The sequence below is a fragment of the Pipistrellus hanaki genome, assembly GCF_964339955.1.
Source record: "Pipistrellus hanaki genome assembly, chromosome: 7".
In the NCBI taxonomy this organism is placed as follows: Eukaryota; Metazoa; Chordata; class Mammalia; order Chiroptera; family Vespertilionidae; genus Pipistrellus; species Pipistrellus hanaki.
In genome coordinates, this window is record NC_140509.1 from 39,637,150 (window position 1) to 39,654,986 (window position 17,837).

Sequence of the window (17,837 nt, forward strand, 5' to 3'; positions counted from 1 at the left end):
GCATCTACAGTGGAACTGGCACGCAGGCTTCTCATGAAAGTCACGCTTGAGCTGGGAGCAGTTTAGTGTTCCTGAAACTCAGGGCCCCTGGAGCTTGGCAGAAAAGAATGGGGCAGCTCAGGGAGGGGCTGTCCAGGGAGTCAGGACTGAAATTTTGGTGGGCAGTGGGTGGTGGGCTGTGGATGGTGGACAGTGGGCAGTGGGCGGTGGGCGGTGGGCGGTGGGCTGTGGATGGTGGGCAGTGGGCAGTGGGCAGTGGGCGGTGGGCGGTGGACGGTGGGCAGTGGGCGGTGGGCGGTGGGCTGTGGACGGTGGGCGGTGGGCGGTGGGCAGTGGCGGTGGGCGGTGGACGGTGGGCGGTGGGCTGTGGATGGTGGGCGGTGGGCAGTAGGTGGTGGGCAGTGGCGGTGGGCGGTGGGCGGTGGAAAGCCCCGAAGAGGCTTGCAGCAGGAGGCAGTTGGGTGTTTGGGGGAGGCAGCCTGGCGGCCTGCCGTGAATGGCTGGGAAGTGTGTGAGCCTGGGGGCCAAGACCAGCTAGAAGGCTCTGAGAGGGCCCGGGGGAGCAGTGGTGAGTCAGAGTGGGGCAGTGGAGTGAGGTGGAGGAGGAGACCACTTGGGGGATGAGGCAGGAGCAGAAGCAACAGGACTTCCAGGCTGGCTGGCTAGGAGGGAGGGCCGAGGGGAGAAGGGAGAGCTGCCGGCTGCTTCTCCAGGTTTCTCGGGGGTGGTGGAGGCTCCTTCCCAACCTCTGGGGCCACATGCATCCCAGCACGTGTCTCATTCACAGGTGACCAGGAGTGAGAGCCCTTCTCCGGGTGCTCCAGCTGGCAGAGGGAGGCGGGGGAGCCTTGGGGAGGGATTGGGGGGGGCGGGTACGCAGTCACCACCATCTCCCTCCCAGACAACTCCATCTAGTGCAGTGTTTCCCAACCTTCTCTCATGATGAGAATCACCTGGTGGAGTTGTTAAAACACAGATTCCTGAATCCCAACTAAGAAGTGCTAAACTAGAATTTTTGGGAACATATAGGTAAAATTGTATACTTAACTAGTGCTCTAACACAGATGTTATATACAGAGCACTAAGTTAGGTATGCAATTTTACCTATATGTTCTCAAAAATTCTAGTTTAGCACTTCTTAGTTGGGATTCAGGAATCTGTGTTTTAACAACTCCACCAGGTGATTCTCATCATGAGAGAAGTTTGGGAAACACTGATCTAGTGTCTCCTCCAGGCCTCTGACCCAGCGGCCCCCTCCTGTGTCTGTAACCCACCTGGCCTGGTTTCAAGCAGGGCAGGCCTAAAATGAAGGGGTAAGGAGAGGGAGCTTTTCACAACTTGGAAAAATCTAAATGTCCCAGTAACACTTGGAATAAGACTTCTGCTGCAGGTCGAGGCAGACAAAGCGAGGATGCTGCATTAACTAGGAACTGGTCGGAGCTGGGCCCCGGTGAGCGTCCCTCAGCCTCACTGACGGGGGACACGTTTCCCAGCTGAGAATGCGGGCTCTGTCCTCGGGAAGGCCTCACGGGTCCTTGGCCTGTGAGGACTTTCCTGCTTTCAGGCCTGGCGGCTCGCGTGCCTTCCGTGGCCCAGTTTCCTGGTGAAATTATCCTTCTGTGGCTTCTGTGGCCATTCACTAGAGGTTTTCAAAGCAGCACTCTTCCCTGGTTTGGTACCAAGGCCAGAGAGACTGTGTCCTGTAGCCCTTTTCCCACTGCAGCTCAGACGCGGGAACCCGGGCACAGAATCCCGGGTTCCTGGAAGAGGCTGTGGAGGGAACCGGCCCGGGGCTGAGGACCAGCAACTCCAGCCTGGGGATTAGCTCTCTCCTTCTTTCTCCTGCTCGCCAATTATTTATTGGCTTGTTTGTTCATTCAGTAAATATTTACCAGTGATTTCCCCTGCGCTAGGTCCATTTTAAATGGATTTTGGAGGCCAATGAATGGGTATGCCAGTGGCACGCTCCGGCCTCGGTCCCCCCTGCCTTAGCCACCACCCCTGACCCACTCTCACACCACAGGCTCCGTTTGTTCCCTTCCTCTCGCCCTGGGGAGTGTCCTCGCTGTTTCTTCTGTTTACCCGCTTATCCAGTACCAGGGGGAGCATTTGTTTATGGGGGAAGCAGGAAGTGAATGAAATGGCAGCTCCTCCTAGGAGGAACCTTGACAAAACATGCAAGTTGGCACGTAGCCTCGAGGACCGTGTGGTCAGGCAGCAGACTGGCTGAGCAACGACCGAGTTCGGTGGCAGGACCCATCCACACCATTCCTGGCACAAACATGGCAAAGCAGAGGAGTCAGAAACGATACTTTCTTTTAAAAAATGTATTTTTTTTTTATTGTTTAAAGTTTCACATATGTGTCCTTTTCCCCCTGATTGAAGCCCCCCTCCCACCCCCGAGGACAAGCCCCACTGCCCCAGCATCTGTGTCCATTGGTGATGCTAATATGCATGCATACAAGTCCTCAGGCTGATGCTCTATCCATTGAGCCAAAACAGCTAGGGCTTTATGTGTCATGCTGGCACCGCCAAGAGTGAACCTGGTTCGGGGGCGGCTAAAGGCTTAGAAAAGACAGACAAGAGAATGAAAGCTGGGTCTCAGTGGGATGTTGCTTCCTGAGAGACAGCGCTGACGCCCACAAGCCACATCTTTATTTTATAGCAGATGCCGCCAGACAAAGTCAGGGCGTGGTCAAGATGTTTACAACATTCTTGTGGGTTTGGATCCCAGTCAACTACATGCACCTGATCAGCTTTGTTTATTTCCAGCCTTATCATGTAGGCACGTGGGGCCACGTGTTCGGACCTTAGGTTCAAGCTTACAGCTACAGCTGTCGGCTATCATTGTGCTGGGAGGGCTCTGCCCTCGGGCTGGGACTGGCCCGTGGCCACGAGAGGACTGTGCCCTCTCCTCAGTCCGAGGCTTGAACCTGTCCAAACACTGTAGCCGCGCCTCACAGCTTCAACAATCAAAACAAGAAGTTTGGAGTCAGAAATCTTAGAATATCTTCATTCTTCCATCACTAATTCATATGACCTCAGGAGCCTGCTGGCCCTTACCCTTAGTCAACAGAGAGTTTCCCCAGCCCCCCGGACTCCCACCAACGATCCCATCAAATGTAAATATTGACAGCCGCCGCAGAAGGTGCTAAAAACATCAGACTGTATTCCCCAGAGCACATGTGTCAAACACAAGGCCCGCGGGCCAAATCCAGCCCGCCAAGCCTTGCAATGTGGCCCGCACCGCGCTGTCATCACTGCACTCCGCTGTCAGTTTATGACATTGTCAGTTTATGACTGTTCAGTAAACCATTCGGCCCGCGATTTAGGCTGGATTTTAGATTTTGGCCCCTTCTCTGATTGAGTTCGACACCCCTACCCCAGAGTTTGTTTAACAACAACAGGATATTGAGTCACAGCAGCAGCATATTTCCTCTTGTCCTCCCATGTTCATTAGTTTTTAGCTTTAAACAGCAGACAGCAGCTCAGGTGTGTAGGTGGTCCAATACCCTGGCCTGAGCTACCATGTTTCCCTGAAAATAAGACATCCTCCGAAAATAAGACCTACTTACAGGTTTCCTTCTGAGTGAAATATAAGGCATCCCCCCGAAAATAAGGTCCCCCCCCCCACCAGGCTAAACATGAGAGATTTGGTCCACTGATTCTGAAAGAAATGGAGTCACAAGAAATTCACCAGGAAATTCAGGAATTGGATTGTTATGATGATGTTCCAGAAGATGATGACATGATTGTCATTGAATAAATGAGTAAATTCTTGATACTGTAGGATTCACAGTTTGTCTGGTTTGTGTTGACAACTACCGTACTACCATACTGTATACAGGTAATAAATTTCTTTTATTTTCATTTAACAATAAATGTGTACCGTATTCTTCTTCATGGAAAAATAAGACATCCCCTGAAAATAAGACCTAGTGCATCTTTGGGAGCAAAAATTAATATAAGACACTGTCTTATTTTCGGGGAAACAGGGTAGATGGAGAGTGTGGGAAGTTTCTTTCCTATAAAATCATCAGGCTTGGTTTTCGGTCGTATTTTGGGCTTCTGCACAAAGGAAGCAGTGAGGGTGAGAAGCTGGGTCTAGGCCAGAAGCTTGCATTATATTTCTTTAGTTCTGGTATCTAAAAGAGGTCAAGTAAATATTAAGTTAAATTCTTTTTAGCATACAGTATACTGGAAATAAATGATGAGAGATGTGATCACCTCATAATTACCTGAAAATGTGTCTAAGAAGGGAAAATGACTGGGCTCAGCTCTCTTTACAGGCAAGTGCATTGGCATCTGCCGTGGACAGAGGAAGGGGAAGGACAGTGAAATTTAGTGTTTATAGTAAGGTGACCAGACGTCCCGCTTTTGGAGGGACAGTCCCAATTTTTAACAATTTGTCCCACGTCCCACAGCAAAAAAAAATCAGGACTTTTTAAAAATGCCTCGGGACTCAGGACAAACTGTTAAAAATCGGGACTGTCCCGCCAAAAGCAGGACGTCTGGTCACCTTAGTTTACAGTAAAAATATTCAAGGTTGTCATTGGGCTAGAATTAGTGAATGAACAGGATTAGTGGGCGAATGAACCCAATTGCAGAAATGAAATGTTTGGAAAAATAACAGAAGAGAGAAAAGGAGAACATAAGACTATGATTTAGCGTCAGGGAAATCACTTGCCTGATGTGAGGATTACAGCAAAGATTGGCAAGCAATGGTTTAGATCCGATCAGGATTCGTGGCTAACGGCACGAGGGAAGCTGTGGGCAGAGCACCAAAAAATTGGCAGGCAATTTTCAGAGGGCACAAAGAGGGCAGAGTAGTCCTGAGGTATGAATTTTTTAAACTCTCTAGTGCTTGTGCTACAAAAGCTCTATGAGACGTAGAAGAACATGGAACAACGATTTGCTCTGTTTATTCTACCTTTTATTGTTCAAGTTCTTCAACACATTTCTTGAGCTGCTGCTGCATGTCAGCAGGACAGGGTCAGTCGGGGAAGGGAACCCAGTGTGCGGGGGTGAGGGACATGGTCCCCCTTCTGAAGCGCTTAGGCGTCATGGCATTCTAATAGGTGCCAAGGAAGAGAGGCGAACAGGAGTCACGGTGGGGAAATGAAAATAGGAGCTGCTAAAAAAAATGGGTATTTGCAAAGAGATTTTCTGAATAGATAATTTTGTAGGAAAAATTAGCTGTGTGTGAAAGAAAGAAATGTGTTGGGGATACTTCTGCTTATTCATTTATTCATTCGATGGTGTGTCCCTGCTCTGCTCCAGGGTCTGTGCTGGGCATTGGGAGGCCAGCGGGCAGGTGCAGGGCTGGCTGGGGCTGCACAGAGGTGACCTCAGGGCAGAGGAAGGACATCTAACTCAGACAGGGAATGCAGCAAAGGGTTCTTGGGAAGTTGTCTTCCAGAAGGGGCATCAGACTTCAGGAGCCGAAGCCATTGTTGAACAAGGCTATTCTGTCCCGCCCATCTATAGGTCACTCATCATTTGTCATATACAAAGGAACAAAGAAAAGTGAAGAGCGTAAAAAAATTGCAAGCAGGATTTGGGTTTGAGTGCCCACTAGATACTAGGCCTTATACACTGCCCTTTACCTCCCAGCGTCCAGTTTGGAGAAGGTTGGAGTCCAACAGAAGGGGCTCTAGCCCCAGCGCCACTACGTACTCATGCTGTGAATTGAACAATTCGTGTAGTGCCTCCAGATCTCAGGTTTTCTCACCTGCAACGTGAGGATAGATGGAATACCATCCTCACAGCTGGAAACCAGGTTTTCTGTACAAAATCACTTTGCACGATGCGGGTGTGTGGCAAGTGCTTAGATTAAAATATATATATAAATATATATATTTATATTTATATATATATATATATATATATATATATATATATATATATATATATCGTGTTTATCATGATTTTTGTGCTGTGATTTCAGCATCCTTCCGGGAGGAACTGTGGTTTAGAAATGCGCCCAGGTCTCTGCTCTTGAGAGGAGGAGTCAGCCCTGCCTGGTTGCCTTGCACATCAAGGACTGGGAGTCAGAAATGAGGCTGGAGGGTGGGATGAGACCAGACCTCAAAGAGCCTGGTGGCCCACCGTGCTCAGGGTGTTGAATTTGATCCCAGAGGGAGCAGAGAGCCTCTGTAGGACCTGAAGGCTAAGATTGACAAGGTCAGACTTGCTGAGGTTGTTCTGGCTGCAACATGCAGGAGGGTTTAGAGATGGGATTGGCTGCCCCGAAAGCCCAGCAAGGAAGCTGTTTCTTTAGTCCAGAGAGGAGGCGAGGACTGAGGCGGGTAGCAGCAGTGGGATGGAATGAAGCCACGTTTAGGAGAAGGGGAGGGAGTGAGTGGGAAGGATTCGGCTGCTCCAGGGTTTCTGGCTTTATTCACATTGGTAGCTTGGGCCAAGAGGGAAAAAATGAAAAACATAACGTCAGCTATTACTGCAGTCCAGCCATATAATGCTGGTTGGTAAACTGCAAGGTGGCTGACACGTTGGATAATCTTTCATGAAGAACCATAGAAACATTCGTTTAAAAAAAAAAAACTTTACAGTTAAGCAAGATAGTTACTGAAATCTAACAGAGACATTTCACCATAGGAAGAAACCATGAGTAAGACGGTTACCGAAAACCGGGAGGAACTTTAAGGCAAGGTCACCTTTTAAGAGGGAAATAATTGGGTAATAGGAAGAGGTAATAGATTCTCAGAAATGGAGAAAGAAGCAAATTTAGAAATTCTGCATTTAATTGGGGAGACAGGTTGGTGGGAGAGTGAGGACACTGTTGCCTTCTCTGTGTAGAGGTGTACCCTGTAGGACATAATACACAGTTGTGCGAGCGACAAACAGGGAATGCCTGTATGGCCAGCAAGGGGCTACAGGGTAGAGCAGGTGGACCCCCACAAAGAGAAAACTGGGGAGGGAGGGTGCTAATTTAGACGAAGGGTCACCAGGCAGTACTTCTAGACCTGTTCCCAGATGACCTGCAAAGTGAAGCAAATTCGATGTGGTATTTAGAAATTCTGAGAGTCATTGGTTTGTTTGTTTGTTTGTTTGTTTGTTTGTTTGTTTAAAACTAGAGGCCTGGTGCATGAATTCATACACAGGTGGGGTCTGGCCCACCCGCCCTGATGGGGACCAATCAGGGGAAGGGCCAGCCAATGGGAGGGGCCACAGACAGTAGGCCCGCCGGCCCCAATGGGGGTGGGGGGCCAGCCATAGGGAGGGGCCACAGGAGGTTGGCCAGCCAGCCCTGCCTCTGGTCAGGCCAGTTGGCTGGCCACAGTGAGCATCATAGCGACCCATGATTCAGGTCATTCCGATGTTCCTATTGCTGACTTTATATATATATATATATATATATATATATATATATATATATATATATATATATATACACATACATACACACACACACACACTTTATTGTTGATTTCAGAGAGAAAGGGAGGAGAGAGAGAGAGAAGCATCAACGATGAGAGAGAATCGTTGATTGGCTGCCTCCTGCACTCCCCACACTGAGGATCGAGCCCACAACCCCGGCATGTGCCCTGACCAGAAATCAAGCCATGACCTCTTGGTTCATAGGCTGATGCTCAACCATGGAGGCAAGACAGCCAGGCTTAGGTATTTTGAGACTCACTGGGTTAAATACTAGGCTAGCAACCAGAGCAGATAGGCAGGTGCCCGGAGGAGACAGACTGATTCCAGGAGCCAGTGGAGAAAGGGTGCAGGCTTTTCGGGAGAGGTGGCTGGCATGTTGTGTCTTGTTGGTATTATTCCAGGAGGAAATGGTTGTTTTGTTACCCAATAGCTACTCCTAGAGCAGTAGGGGATGGGAGAGAGCAAAGAAGATAGGAGGCAAGGTTTGCATTAAAAAACTACCCCATGATGTTCTCTAGTTCTATCCAGGTTGCTGCAAATGATGAGAACATCATGCTGAGTGAAACAAGCCAGTCAAAGAAAGAGAAATACCACATGACCTCTCTCATTTATGGATATTAAAGAACATTATAAACTGATGAACCAAGAGTCAGATATAAAGACAGTAAAGCAACAAGCAGACTGTCAAATTACAGCCGGGAGGGTAGAGAGATCTGGGGGAGATAAGAGATCAACCGAAGGACTTATATACGTGCATATAAGTACAACCAATGGACACAAAACTCTGGGGAGGGAGGGTATGTATGGGGGGGGGCAATGTTAAAATATGTACACAGATAATAATTTAATTTTAAAAAATCAATAAAATATATTTTAAAAATAAATAAAAATAAATTTTAAAAAAATAAAAATGGACCAGTCATTAAAAAAAAAAAAAAAAAACTACCCCAGCCGAAATCGGTTTGGCTCAGTGGATAGAGCGTTGGCCTGCGGACTGAAAGGTCCCGGGTTCGATTCCAGTCAAGGGCATGTACCTTGGTTGTGGGCACAACCCCAGTAGGGGGTGTGCAAGAGGCAGCTGATCGATGTCTCTCTCATCGATGTTTCTAACTCTCTATCCCTCTCTCTTCCTCTCTGTAAAAAATCAATAAAATATATATTTTTTTTAAAAAAACTACCCCAGCTCCCCAGCTGGCTTGGCTCAGTGGTGAACTGCCAACCTATGAACCAGGAGGTCATGGTTCACTTCCCACTCCAAAGCGCATGCCTGGGCTGTGGACTTGATCCCCAGTGTGGGGTGTGCAGGAGGCAGCCAATCGATGATTTGCTCTCATCACTGATATTCCTAACACACTCTCCCTTGCTCATCCTCTCTGAAATCAGTAAAAATATATTTTAAAAATAAAAACAAACTACCCCACCTCTTCATAAGCCCCGAGCTCAGAGTGGACCCAGACACCCGAGGGGGGCGCGGCCATTTCACCTGTCCTTCCTCAGGCAGGAACCGGCTGGGAACGAGGCACGGGGCAGCCCCCCGCAGACAGAAGGAAGGAGCCAGGGCCTTCTCCTGCTTGTCTTCGGGGCTCTTCGCTTCCCCGGGGGAATCAGAGGGCCACAGAGTCCTTGGCAAGAAGGAGTGCTAGAGGAGAACCGTGACCACGGAGGCGTGGGGCTGCGAGGAGGAGGAGAGGCCTCTGTCCTCTGTCCACAGGACCTTCTTCTCGTTGTGGCTCAAGTCCCATTGATCTGAGTGGCTCCCTCCTGCAGATGGAGGCTGGGACCGGGAGGTGGGTGGGTTGGCATGTGGGTTTCTGAGAGAAAACAGAAGGCAAGAGGCTGGGCCTGCCCAGATCCAGGTTGGCAGGACCATGGACGTCCAGCCCGCTTCCCGGTGGCTCCTGTGTTGCTGCCGCCTCCAGAGCAGGAGGTGGTGTGGGACCCAGGCAGCTGGTCTCAGACCAGCCCACGGACCTGGATGTCCCTGGCCCAACTCCAGGATAAGGGCGCACACCGCGGGCGGGAGGAGGGCAGAGGCCCTGGGAGTGGCCTCCGGGAGCCCTGCAGTGTTGGAGCCGCTGGGCTAATGAGTGATTCTTCAAAGTGTGCTTTCACTGGAATTGCCAGAGGACCTAATCCTTTTTCTCTTTTCTTTCCTTCCTAGGCCCTGGGAAATCATGAATTTGATAATGGTCCCGAAGGTCTGATCAATCCACTCCTCAGAGAGGCCCAATTTCCCATTTTGAGTGCAAACATTAAAGCGAAGGGGCCGCTAGCAACTCAAATGGCAAACCTTTATTGGCCGTATAAAATCCTTCCCGTTGGTGAGGAATCGGTGGGAATTGTTGGATACACCTCAAGAGAAACTCCTGTTCTCTCAAAACCAGGTACTTGCTACTATATATATATAGTTTAACTATATATAGTTTATAGCACTCCTCGCTTGAAAATAGAGGCAGCAAGTCAGAGCTTGGCACTATTTTTGTGAGCTGTAGGGAGGAGGAGAAACCACATGAGGTGGGTGTACCTAGGATGGCACTGATGAAGCTTCGTAAGGACATCACTCTTCTGTCCCGTGAACTTCCTTGTTGACAGTGTCTCTGCTTAATCGGGTGCTTTTAAGATTGGAGGAGAAGTCTACTTAACTCCAGGGCTAAACAGTGCAGAGTCATTTACTGGAGAATAAGAGCCACGTCATCACTGCCCTCGTCCTGTGGAGTCAGGGTGCCTAGAGTGAGGGGACCATGTGGTTTACCTTACCGTTCCCTTCCTGGTGTGATTAGTACACGGCCAGTTAACTCCTGTCTGCCTTGGCCTCATTCGTCTTTTGTAATTGAATGACTTTGCCCTATCTGGCTTTCTGGGAAATATGTATGGTCTGATGATATCTACATCCATATATACACTGAGTGGCCAGATTATGATCTCTGAAAGCATAATAATCTGGTCACTCAGTGTGTGTGTGTGTGTGTGTGTGTGTGTGTGTGTGAGGAAATGAGGCCCGGTGCATGAATTTGTGCATGGGTGAGGTCCTACTAGCCTGGCCAGGTGGAGGGGATATGGGCGGTTGGTTGGCTGGCCTGCCTGCTGGTCGAACTCCTGGTCCAGAAGGCAATTCGCATATTAGCCTTTTATTATATAGGATATACATTGAGTGGCCAGATTATTATGCATTCAGAAATCATAATAGTCTGGCCATTCAGTGTATGTTTTAAAAGACATATATCTGCCTATATCCATATATACATTTATACACAAGCTTTTATATGTAACCCTAAGACCATTCAAGAAACATTTCTGAGCCACTTTTACAGGAAGGAACACTTTTCACAGAAACACTAACAATGAGAAATGACATTTTTTGTAAATTCTCCAAATTAATTTTCTTTCCATATTTGAAGGAAAAGGGGAAACTAGGAGTTATCAGAATCAAGGATTTCCATCAAGAATTTGCCAAAACTGGTTTGGCTCCATGGATAGAGCATCAGCCTGCGGACTGAAGGGTCCCAGGTTCGATTCCGGTCAAGGGCACGTACCTTGGTTGTGGGAACATGCCCAGTAGGGGATGTGCAGGAGGCAGCTGATTGGTGTTTCTCTCATCGATGTTTCTAACTCTCTATCCCTCTCCCTTCCTCTCTGTAAAATATATATATATATATATATATATATATATATATATATATATATATATATATATATATATTTTTTTTTTTTTTTTTTTTAAGAAAAAAAAAAGAATTAATTGCTACACCTGTCAGAATGGCCATCATCAATAAATCAGCAAATAACCGATGTTGGCGCGTATGTGGAGTAATAGAAACCCCTGTGCACTCTCAATACCCAGATGGGACCCCTGTCTATGCAGAGCTCAATGATACTCTCATGCTGACCTTAGCCAGTGAGCAGAACGGAGTTATCAGCCAGCGTGTTAAGATTGGCATACAAGAACTAGTTGCTGACAGAGTTTTAAGTTTAAGACTATCCTAAACTTGCAAACCAAGTCTTAGAATTAATCATCTGTTTTGTACTTTATGCATATGTGCCCAGGCATTTTCTGCATTGGTGTAAAGGAAGTCTACATATGCAAATAGAATGGGGAAAAAAATAGGCTTAAGGTCTGAAGCCTCCTCCTAGTTTGAGCTTGAATCTTGAGGAACATAATATCATCTGAAACCTTAAACTAATGCAACATTGAGTGAATGTAACTGAGAATCAATAACCTGGATGGGCAGAAGGTGGCTTTGTAGCGATTTTATATTTAATTTAAAAACTCACTGGTTTGACTCAGTGGATAGAGCATCAACCTGCAGACTGAAGAGTCCCAGATTCGATTCTGGTCAAGGGCACATGCCCAGGTTTCCAGCTTGATCCCCAGTAGGAGGCGTCAGGAGGCAGTTGATGGGTGTTTCTATCTGTCTCTCCCTCTCCCTTCCTTTCTGAAATCAATAAAAATATATTTAAAATAAATAACATGTGTTAGCTTTAGTCATTTAAGAGCTTTAGCAGATTAAGATGTTTTTACCTAGCACGTTAGTGTGTACAATAAGTAGTATAATAAAAAGTATTCTTAATACGTATCCATTGTATTTGTTTTGTTCCTTTTAGGGCCAAATTTAGTATTTGAGGATGAAATCGCTGCATTGCAACTGCAAGTAGATAAGCTAACAACTCTCAGTGTGAACAAAATTATTGCCCTGGGACACTCTGGTTTTGAAATGGATAAACTCATCGCTCAGAAAGTGAGGGGCGTGGACGTCGTGGTGGGAGGACACACCAACACATTCCTTTACACAGGTAACTGCTTCAGAACGGTTATACCAGCCAGGGGGTCTACACAGTTTAGTCTCCTTTGCCTTTGCAACTGCTGTTATTATTTTTACTACTATTTAGCATATTACAGAAATTATATATGTAATGTATTATACATATGTAATACACATTGAAAGGTAATAGGTGTAAATCTTACTCAGAGACATTACAAAGAACAGTTTATTGCTTTCATGATTATGTCAGTTTCATGTATGTATATTGTAAATATGTGTGTGTGTGTGTATATATATATATATATATATATATATATATATATATATATAAAGCCAGCGACCATACAGCCATAATGACTGGTTGCTATGATGTCCACTGTGGCCAGCGAACCAGCCAATCAGGGGGTGGGGCTGGCTGGCCAACCTCACAACCCCGCCCCCCTGCTGGCCTACTCCTGATCACACCCTCCCACCCCGATCAAGAGCTGACCGCTGGCCAAACTTTCCCTCCCTCCTCAACCCCCCCAGTTCCACCCCTGATCAGCCATCCCACCATGATAGGCCTGCAGCCACTCCCCACTGCTGGCCTGGTCCTGATCCCCCTCCCCCAACACCAATAGAGGGCAGGGCCAACCCACCAACCTCCTGCAGCCCTCCCCCACCTGGTCCCACTCCAGATCAGCCCCCCACCCCATCAGGAGCACAGCCGGTAGGCCAATCACCCATGGCCCCTCCGCCAAGCTGCTGGCCCCTGATCAGCACCCCCCACCCTATTTGGGGGTGAGGCCGGCCAGCCCACTATCCACAGCCCCTCCCCATGTCTGGCCCCTCTCCCAATCACCCCCCACCCCCACCCAATTGGGGGGCAGCCCCTTCCCCCAGCTGGCCCAGCCCCTATCGGGCCCTGATCAGGGCGGGACAGCTGGCCAACCAACCTCTCGCCAGCTCCTCCTCCCGACAGGCCCAGCCCCGATCCGCCCCGATTGGGGCCAGGCCAGGTGGACCCCACCCATGCACGAATTCATGCACTGAGCCCCAACGAAAAGTCAGTTTATATAATAAAGCAACAAGTCATATGAAAATGTTTACGCATAAACAAGCTCCTGTAAATAAGGCCTTCCCAGCTCAAAGGGGCAGGGCTTGCTTTGTAGGTTCACAGGTGGCAGGAGCTGGCACCCTGGGCTCAAGTCCTCACGCAGCTGCATGCAGGCCTCTGAGAGACCTGGAGCCGCACACACACACACACACACACACACACACACACACGCAGCTGCATGCAGGCCTCTGAGAGACCTGGAGCCGCACACACACACACACACGCAGCTGCATGCAGGCCTCTGAGAGACCTGGAGCCACACACACACACACACACACACACACACACACACACACGCAGCTGCATGCAGGCCTCTGAGAGACCTGGAGCCACACACACACACACACACGCAGCTGCATGCAGGCCTCTGAGAGACCTGGAGCCACACACACACACACACACACACACACACACACGCAGCTGCATGCAGGCCTCTGAGAGACCTGGAGCCACACACACACACACACACACACACACACACACGCAGCTGCATGCAGGCCTCTGAGAGACCTGGAGCCACACACACACACACACACACACACACACACACCCGCCCTCTGGAGAGCAAGAGCTCTCCCCTGCCTCCCTCTGTCCCTCTCCCGCTCCCCTCCCTTCTCTTACCTCTTCTTCCCCTAGCTCTTACTCCTGCCCCGTCCACCTCAGTCCTCTCTCTCCCTCCCTTTGTCTATGTAAGAAGCATCCAAAGCTATGGAGAATTTTTGTGAGCATTTATTGGAGCCAAACGGGATATAAGCCGGGGGCAAGATTTCAGATGCTTCTAAAAATAGGAGCTTTTCAGTTTATTTTATGCACTTGAAATTAAAAAGAGGAAATAAGGAAGACTGGAGAGAATAAGGCGGCCGTTGGATTACAGGATCGTTGACGAGATTGTGTGCTCTTTGAGGGTATGCTCCACTCAAGGGGTCTGACTTCTGGCATTTCAAAGGTGTGCTAACCGGGACGCACAGGAGCAATGGGCAGAGCTGGCTTAAAACCTGTCCCTGAAGAAGCCATAGGCCTGGGGTGTGACTCTCACCAGGACCGGCCCAGTTAGGAATTTATGATCCGATCACCTGGGAGCTTACTTTCCATAGAAAAGTTGCTTTTTCATCCACACCTTTCTCCTTTCCTTTTCCTCCTTCCTCCCTTCCTCCTTCTCCTCTCTCCTCCCCTTCATCCCCCCCGCCTTCCTTAGTGTTATATAGTTTTAGTTAGAAACTAACCTATAGCGCCCCAAAATGTTTGAGCCTGGCTCGGTGCCCCCCACCACCACCACTGCATGGATCTTTAACGTGTTTTCAAGAAAAGGGAGAAGAGAGTCTAGCTGGTCAGGGACTTTCTCAGCAGCGAGGAGGAAGGCTTTGGTGGGGAACAGCCCACTCCTTGAAGAGGTGGCTCCTCCGCACGTTTCTGCGTAGAAGTGTGTAAAGTAAACTTTAGAGTCTAACGTGATTAAAGCAAAGGTCGGCTCTACCCCGAACAGCAGGAAATGTTTAAAAGGGTTTTCACGAAGAAGAGTGTGGACAAGGAGCCAACGTCTCCTCCAGGTTCCGTAACCAAATAGACTTGAGACAAATTAGAAATAGACAATAACCAACAGGAGTGCATGCATCACTCTGGGAGCCGCCCCCACGTAAGACAGAGGCTGAGGGCGGAAAGGCGGTGCCTGTGGCATCTGAGCTCCGGATGAGGGCAGGTGCCTGAGGCTCCAGAGGGGAGGGAGAGGCCGCTGAAGCCCAGGAGTTCAGCTCTTAGAAGTCACCCTGCCCCATCGAGGGGCGATGAGACATTACTCCCGGTGACAGTGCCCACTGGGGCAAGGCTCCCACTTAAATTCTTCACGGGGCAAGAGAAGTAAACCAGTGTTTCCCAACCTTCTCTCATGATGAGAATCACCTGGTGGAGTTGTTAAAACACAGATTCCTGAATCCCAACTAAGAAGTGCTAAACTAGAATTTTTGGGAACATATAGGTAAAATTGTATACTTAACTAGTGCTCTAACACAGATGTTATATACAGAGCACTAAGTTAGGTATGCAATTTTACCTATATGTTCCCAAAAATCCTAGTGTAGCACTTCTTAGTTGGGATTCAGGAATCTGTGTTTTAACAACTCCACCAGATGATTCTCATCATGAGAGAAGGTTGGGAAACACTGAAGTAAACGCTCCTCTGGGCCCTCGGGTCTCCATTGCCTTCAGCTGACGATGGCCCGCGGGCCCGAGTGGCCCACGTGGGGAGGCTGCCTGACCCCCTCGGGTGTGCGGTGGGTGGGGTTGCCCACGGGTGAGAATGTGCCAGTCAGAGCGGTGACCCTGGAGAACTGTTTCACGTGGGGGGCTGGCTTTCCTGTGGAGAATGATGCCAGCATGTGCAGGAGCTAATTCCAGGCCTTCTCGGGTCCTCTCCCTGTGGGGAGACACAGGCTAACGGATCTCACACGCGTCATGCCCATCAGGGAGTGTGAAGGCAGTGTGGGGGGTCAGAAACAGTAGGTGGTGCCTTTCTTTCCGACAGATTAGACACGCAGACGTCACACCCATGCTTAATTTCCTGCTGTTTAATGGGAAAAGGTGTCTGTATAAAATGGCGAGAATAGTAGCAGGCAGTAAGTCCATCCGAGTGGCGAGGAGGGGGATGGACAGGCAGTGATGTGAACTTTCTCAGTGCGGGTAACGCTGCGGTCAAACATCAGGGAGCCGCATGAGAGAGTTATGGGGACGGATCATGCCAAGGCAGGGCAAGTCCAGGGCGGCAATGAGTCTGTTTGTGCTGCTCACTGGGGGTTCGACCCTGGCTCGGCCTGACTTCCCTCACTGCGGAGTGAGGGTGGTGATCACAGAACCTATCGTAAGGGTCACTGGGACTCCGGTGTGTAAGGGCGGGTGTAAGGCCAGAGCCTCAGAGCAGGGCCAGGCGCCCACATTTCAGTTCTGTCCCTGCTCTGTGGACAAGGCGCACAAAAACCCTTCCCTGGGGCCTCTTCTGAGCTTTTCTCCGAGGCAGTCAGAACCCAGGATGCATCGTGGGAGCTGGATATGTGCTTCCCACACCTCATCCTTTAGAGTAGTGATTTTGAACTTTTTTGCTATAATCCATAGTAAGAAAGGCGTGTGTGTGTGTGTGTGTGTGTATGTGAGAATGCGCACACACACACACACACACACACACACCCAAATGCAAAGAAACTTCTATGGAGCACCCACAATGCACTCTGATCTCTTCTGTTCTACTGTTCCATTTTTCTAAGAGCCGGTTACCACCCTTGATCTCTTCAGATGGTAGCTAGCCCATGTTTTGGAAAACTCAGCTTTAAGAGAGGTGTGACCCAAACAGAGCATGAGCAATCACTGCTCGAACCTCTCTGTTCGGAGGCCGAAGTCACTCCCAGTTCCTCGGGGCCTGTCGTTACAGCCCCTCAGCGATGCCCTCCCACAGCCCACTGCCACCCCAGCCTTGGCGAGGCCTCTGTCAGCGGCTGCTGGCTCTGCCTGGCTCCCCACTCCTGCAGCCTGTCCCTTTGCCCCTGCCACTTTGTTCCAGCCCATGAAGTCCTGCAAAACACTGTGTGCCTTTGCTAAGTAGCCGAATTTAGTTAATGATGAATGACCGTGTGAGAGAAGGATGTATGGGTAAAAGTTATAAGCTGCTTATCCATAAATCTCGAGGTGGATAGTCTCCAAAAAACACTGCCTCTAAGAGTCTTAGTCATTCATTTCACATCTTCTGATTGCTTAGCAAGATTAAACTTGCTCTTGTGAAAATTTTTGATTTTGATACTCATCGTTCTGAGGAATGAGCTGACAAAAGTAATAAGGGTATTCCAGACACAGTAAGGGATGAGGCATATTTCCTTGTTTAAGTACATTTTTTCAGCTCTAAAAAAAACAAAACACGAACCTTCACTGAATTATTTGAATTGCATTAGCATAAAGTTGTTAAATATTATTAGTTAATAAAAATATAGTTTTAAAATAATGCATTGTTGGAATTGTAAGTCTTGCTGAAAATCATTTCAACACACATATAGGACCTGACACACACACACACACCATCACACACACACACACACACACACACACACACACACCATCATACACAAACCATCTCACACACACACCATCTCACACATACACACACACACACCATCACACACACACACACTCCATCTCAAACACACATCATCACACACAATCACACACACACACACACACACCATCACACACACACATCATACACAAACCATCACACACACACACACTCCATCTCAAACACACACCATCACACACAATCACACACACACACACACCATCACACACAAACCATCTCACACACACACACACTCCATATCAAACACACACCATCACACACAATCACATACACACACCATCACACACAAACCATAGTTTGATGAAACAAATGAAAAATAAAAACACAGTCATAAGAAACCAAGGCTCCTTAGGACTTTCCTTTTTTTGTAAAGACCTTGCCGGGCTTTGGAAGCAGAGCTTGGCCTTCCATGCCAGACGGTCTCCGGGTTCTCTTTATGTAAGATGTGCACTGCACACTCCCTTGCTCTCCC

General features: G+C 48.6%; 1 protein-coding gene across 1 annotated transcript in view; it reads left to right on the forward strand.

The window, feature by feature from the left end:
- The window catches only part of NT5E (5'-nucleotidase ecto), a 50,162-nt gene that overhangs the window by 12,594 nt on the left and 19,731 nt on the right, over positions 1-17,837 (forward strand). The window contains exons 2-3 of the mRNA XM_084890747.1: positions 9,560-9,782; positions 12,001-12,189. Of these exons, the coding sequence (XP_084746873.1) occupies positions 9,560-9,782; positions 12,001-12,189 (412 nt within the window). The remainder of the gene's footprint in view (positions 1-9,559; positions 9,783-12,000; positions 12,190-17,837) is intronic.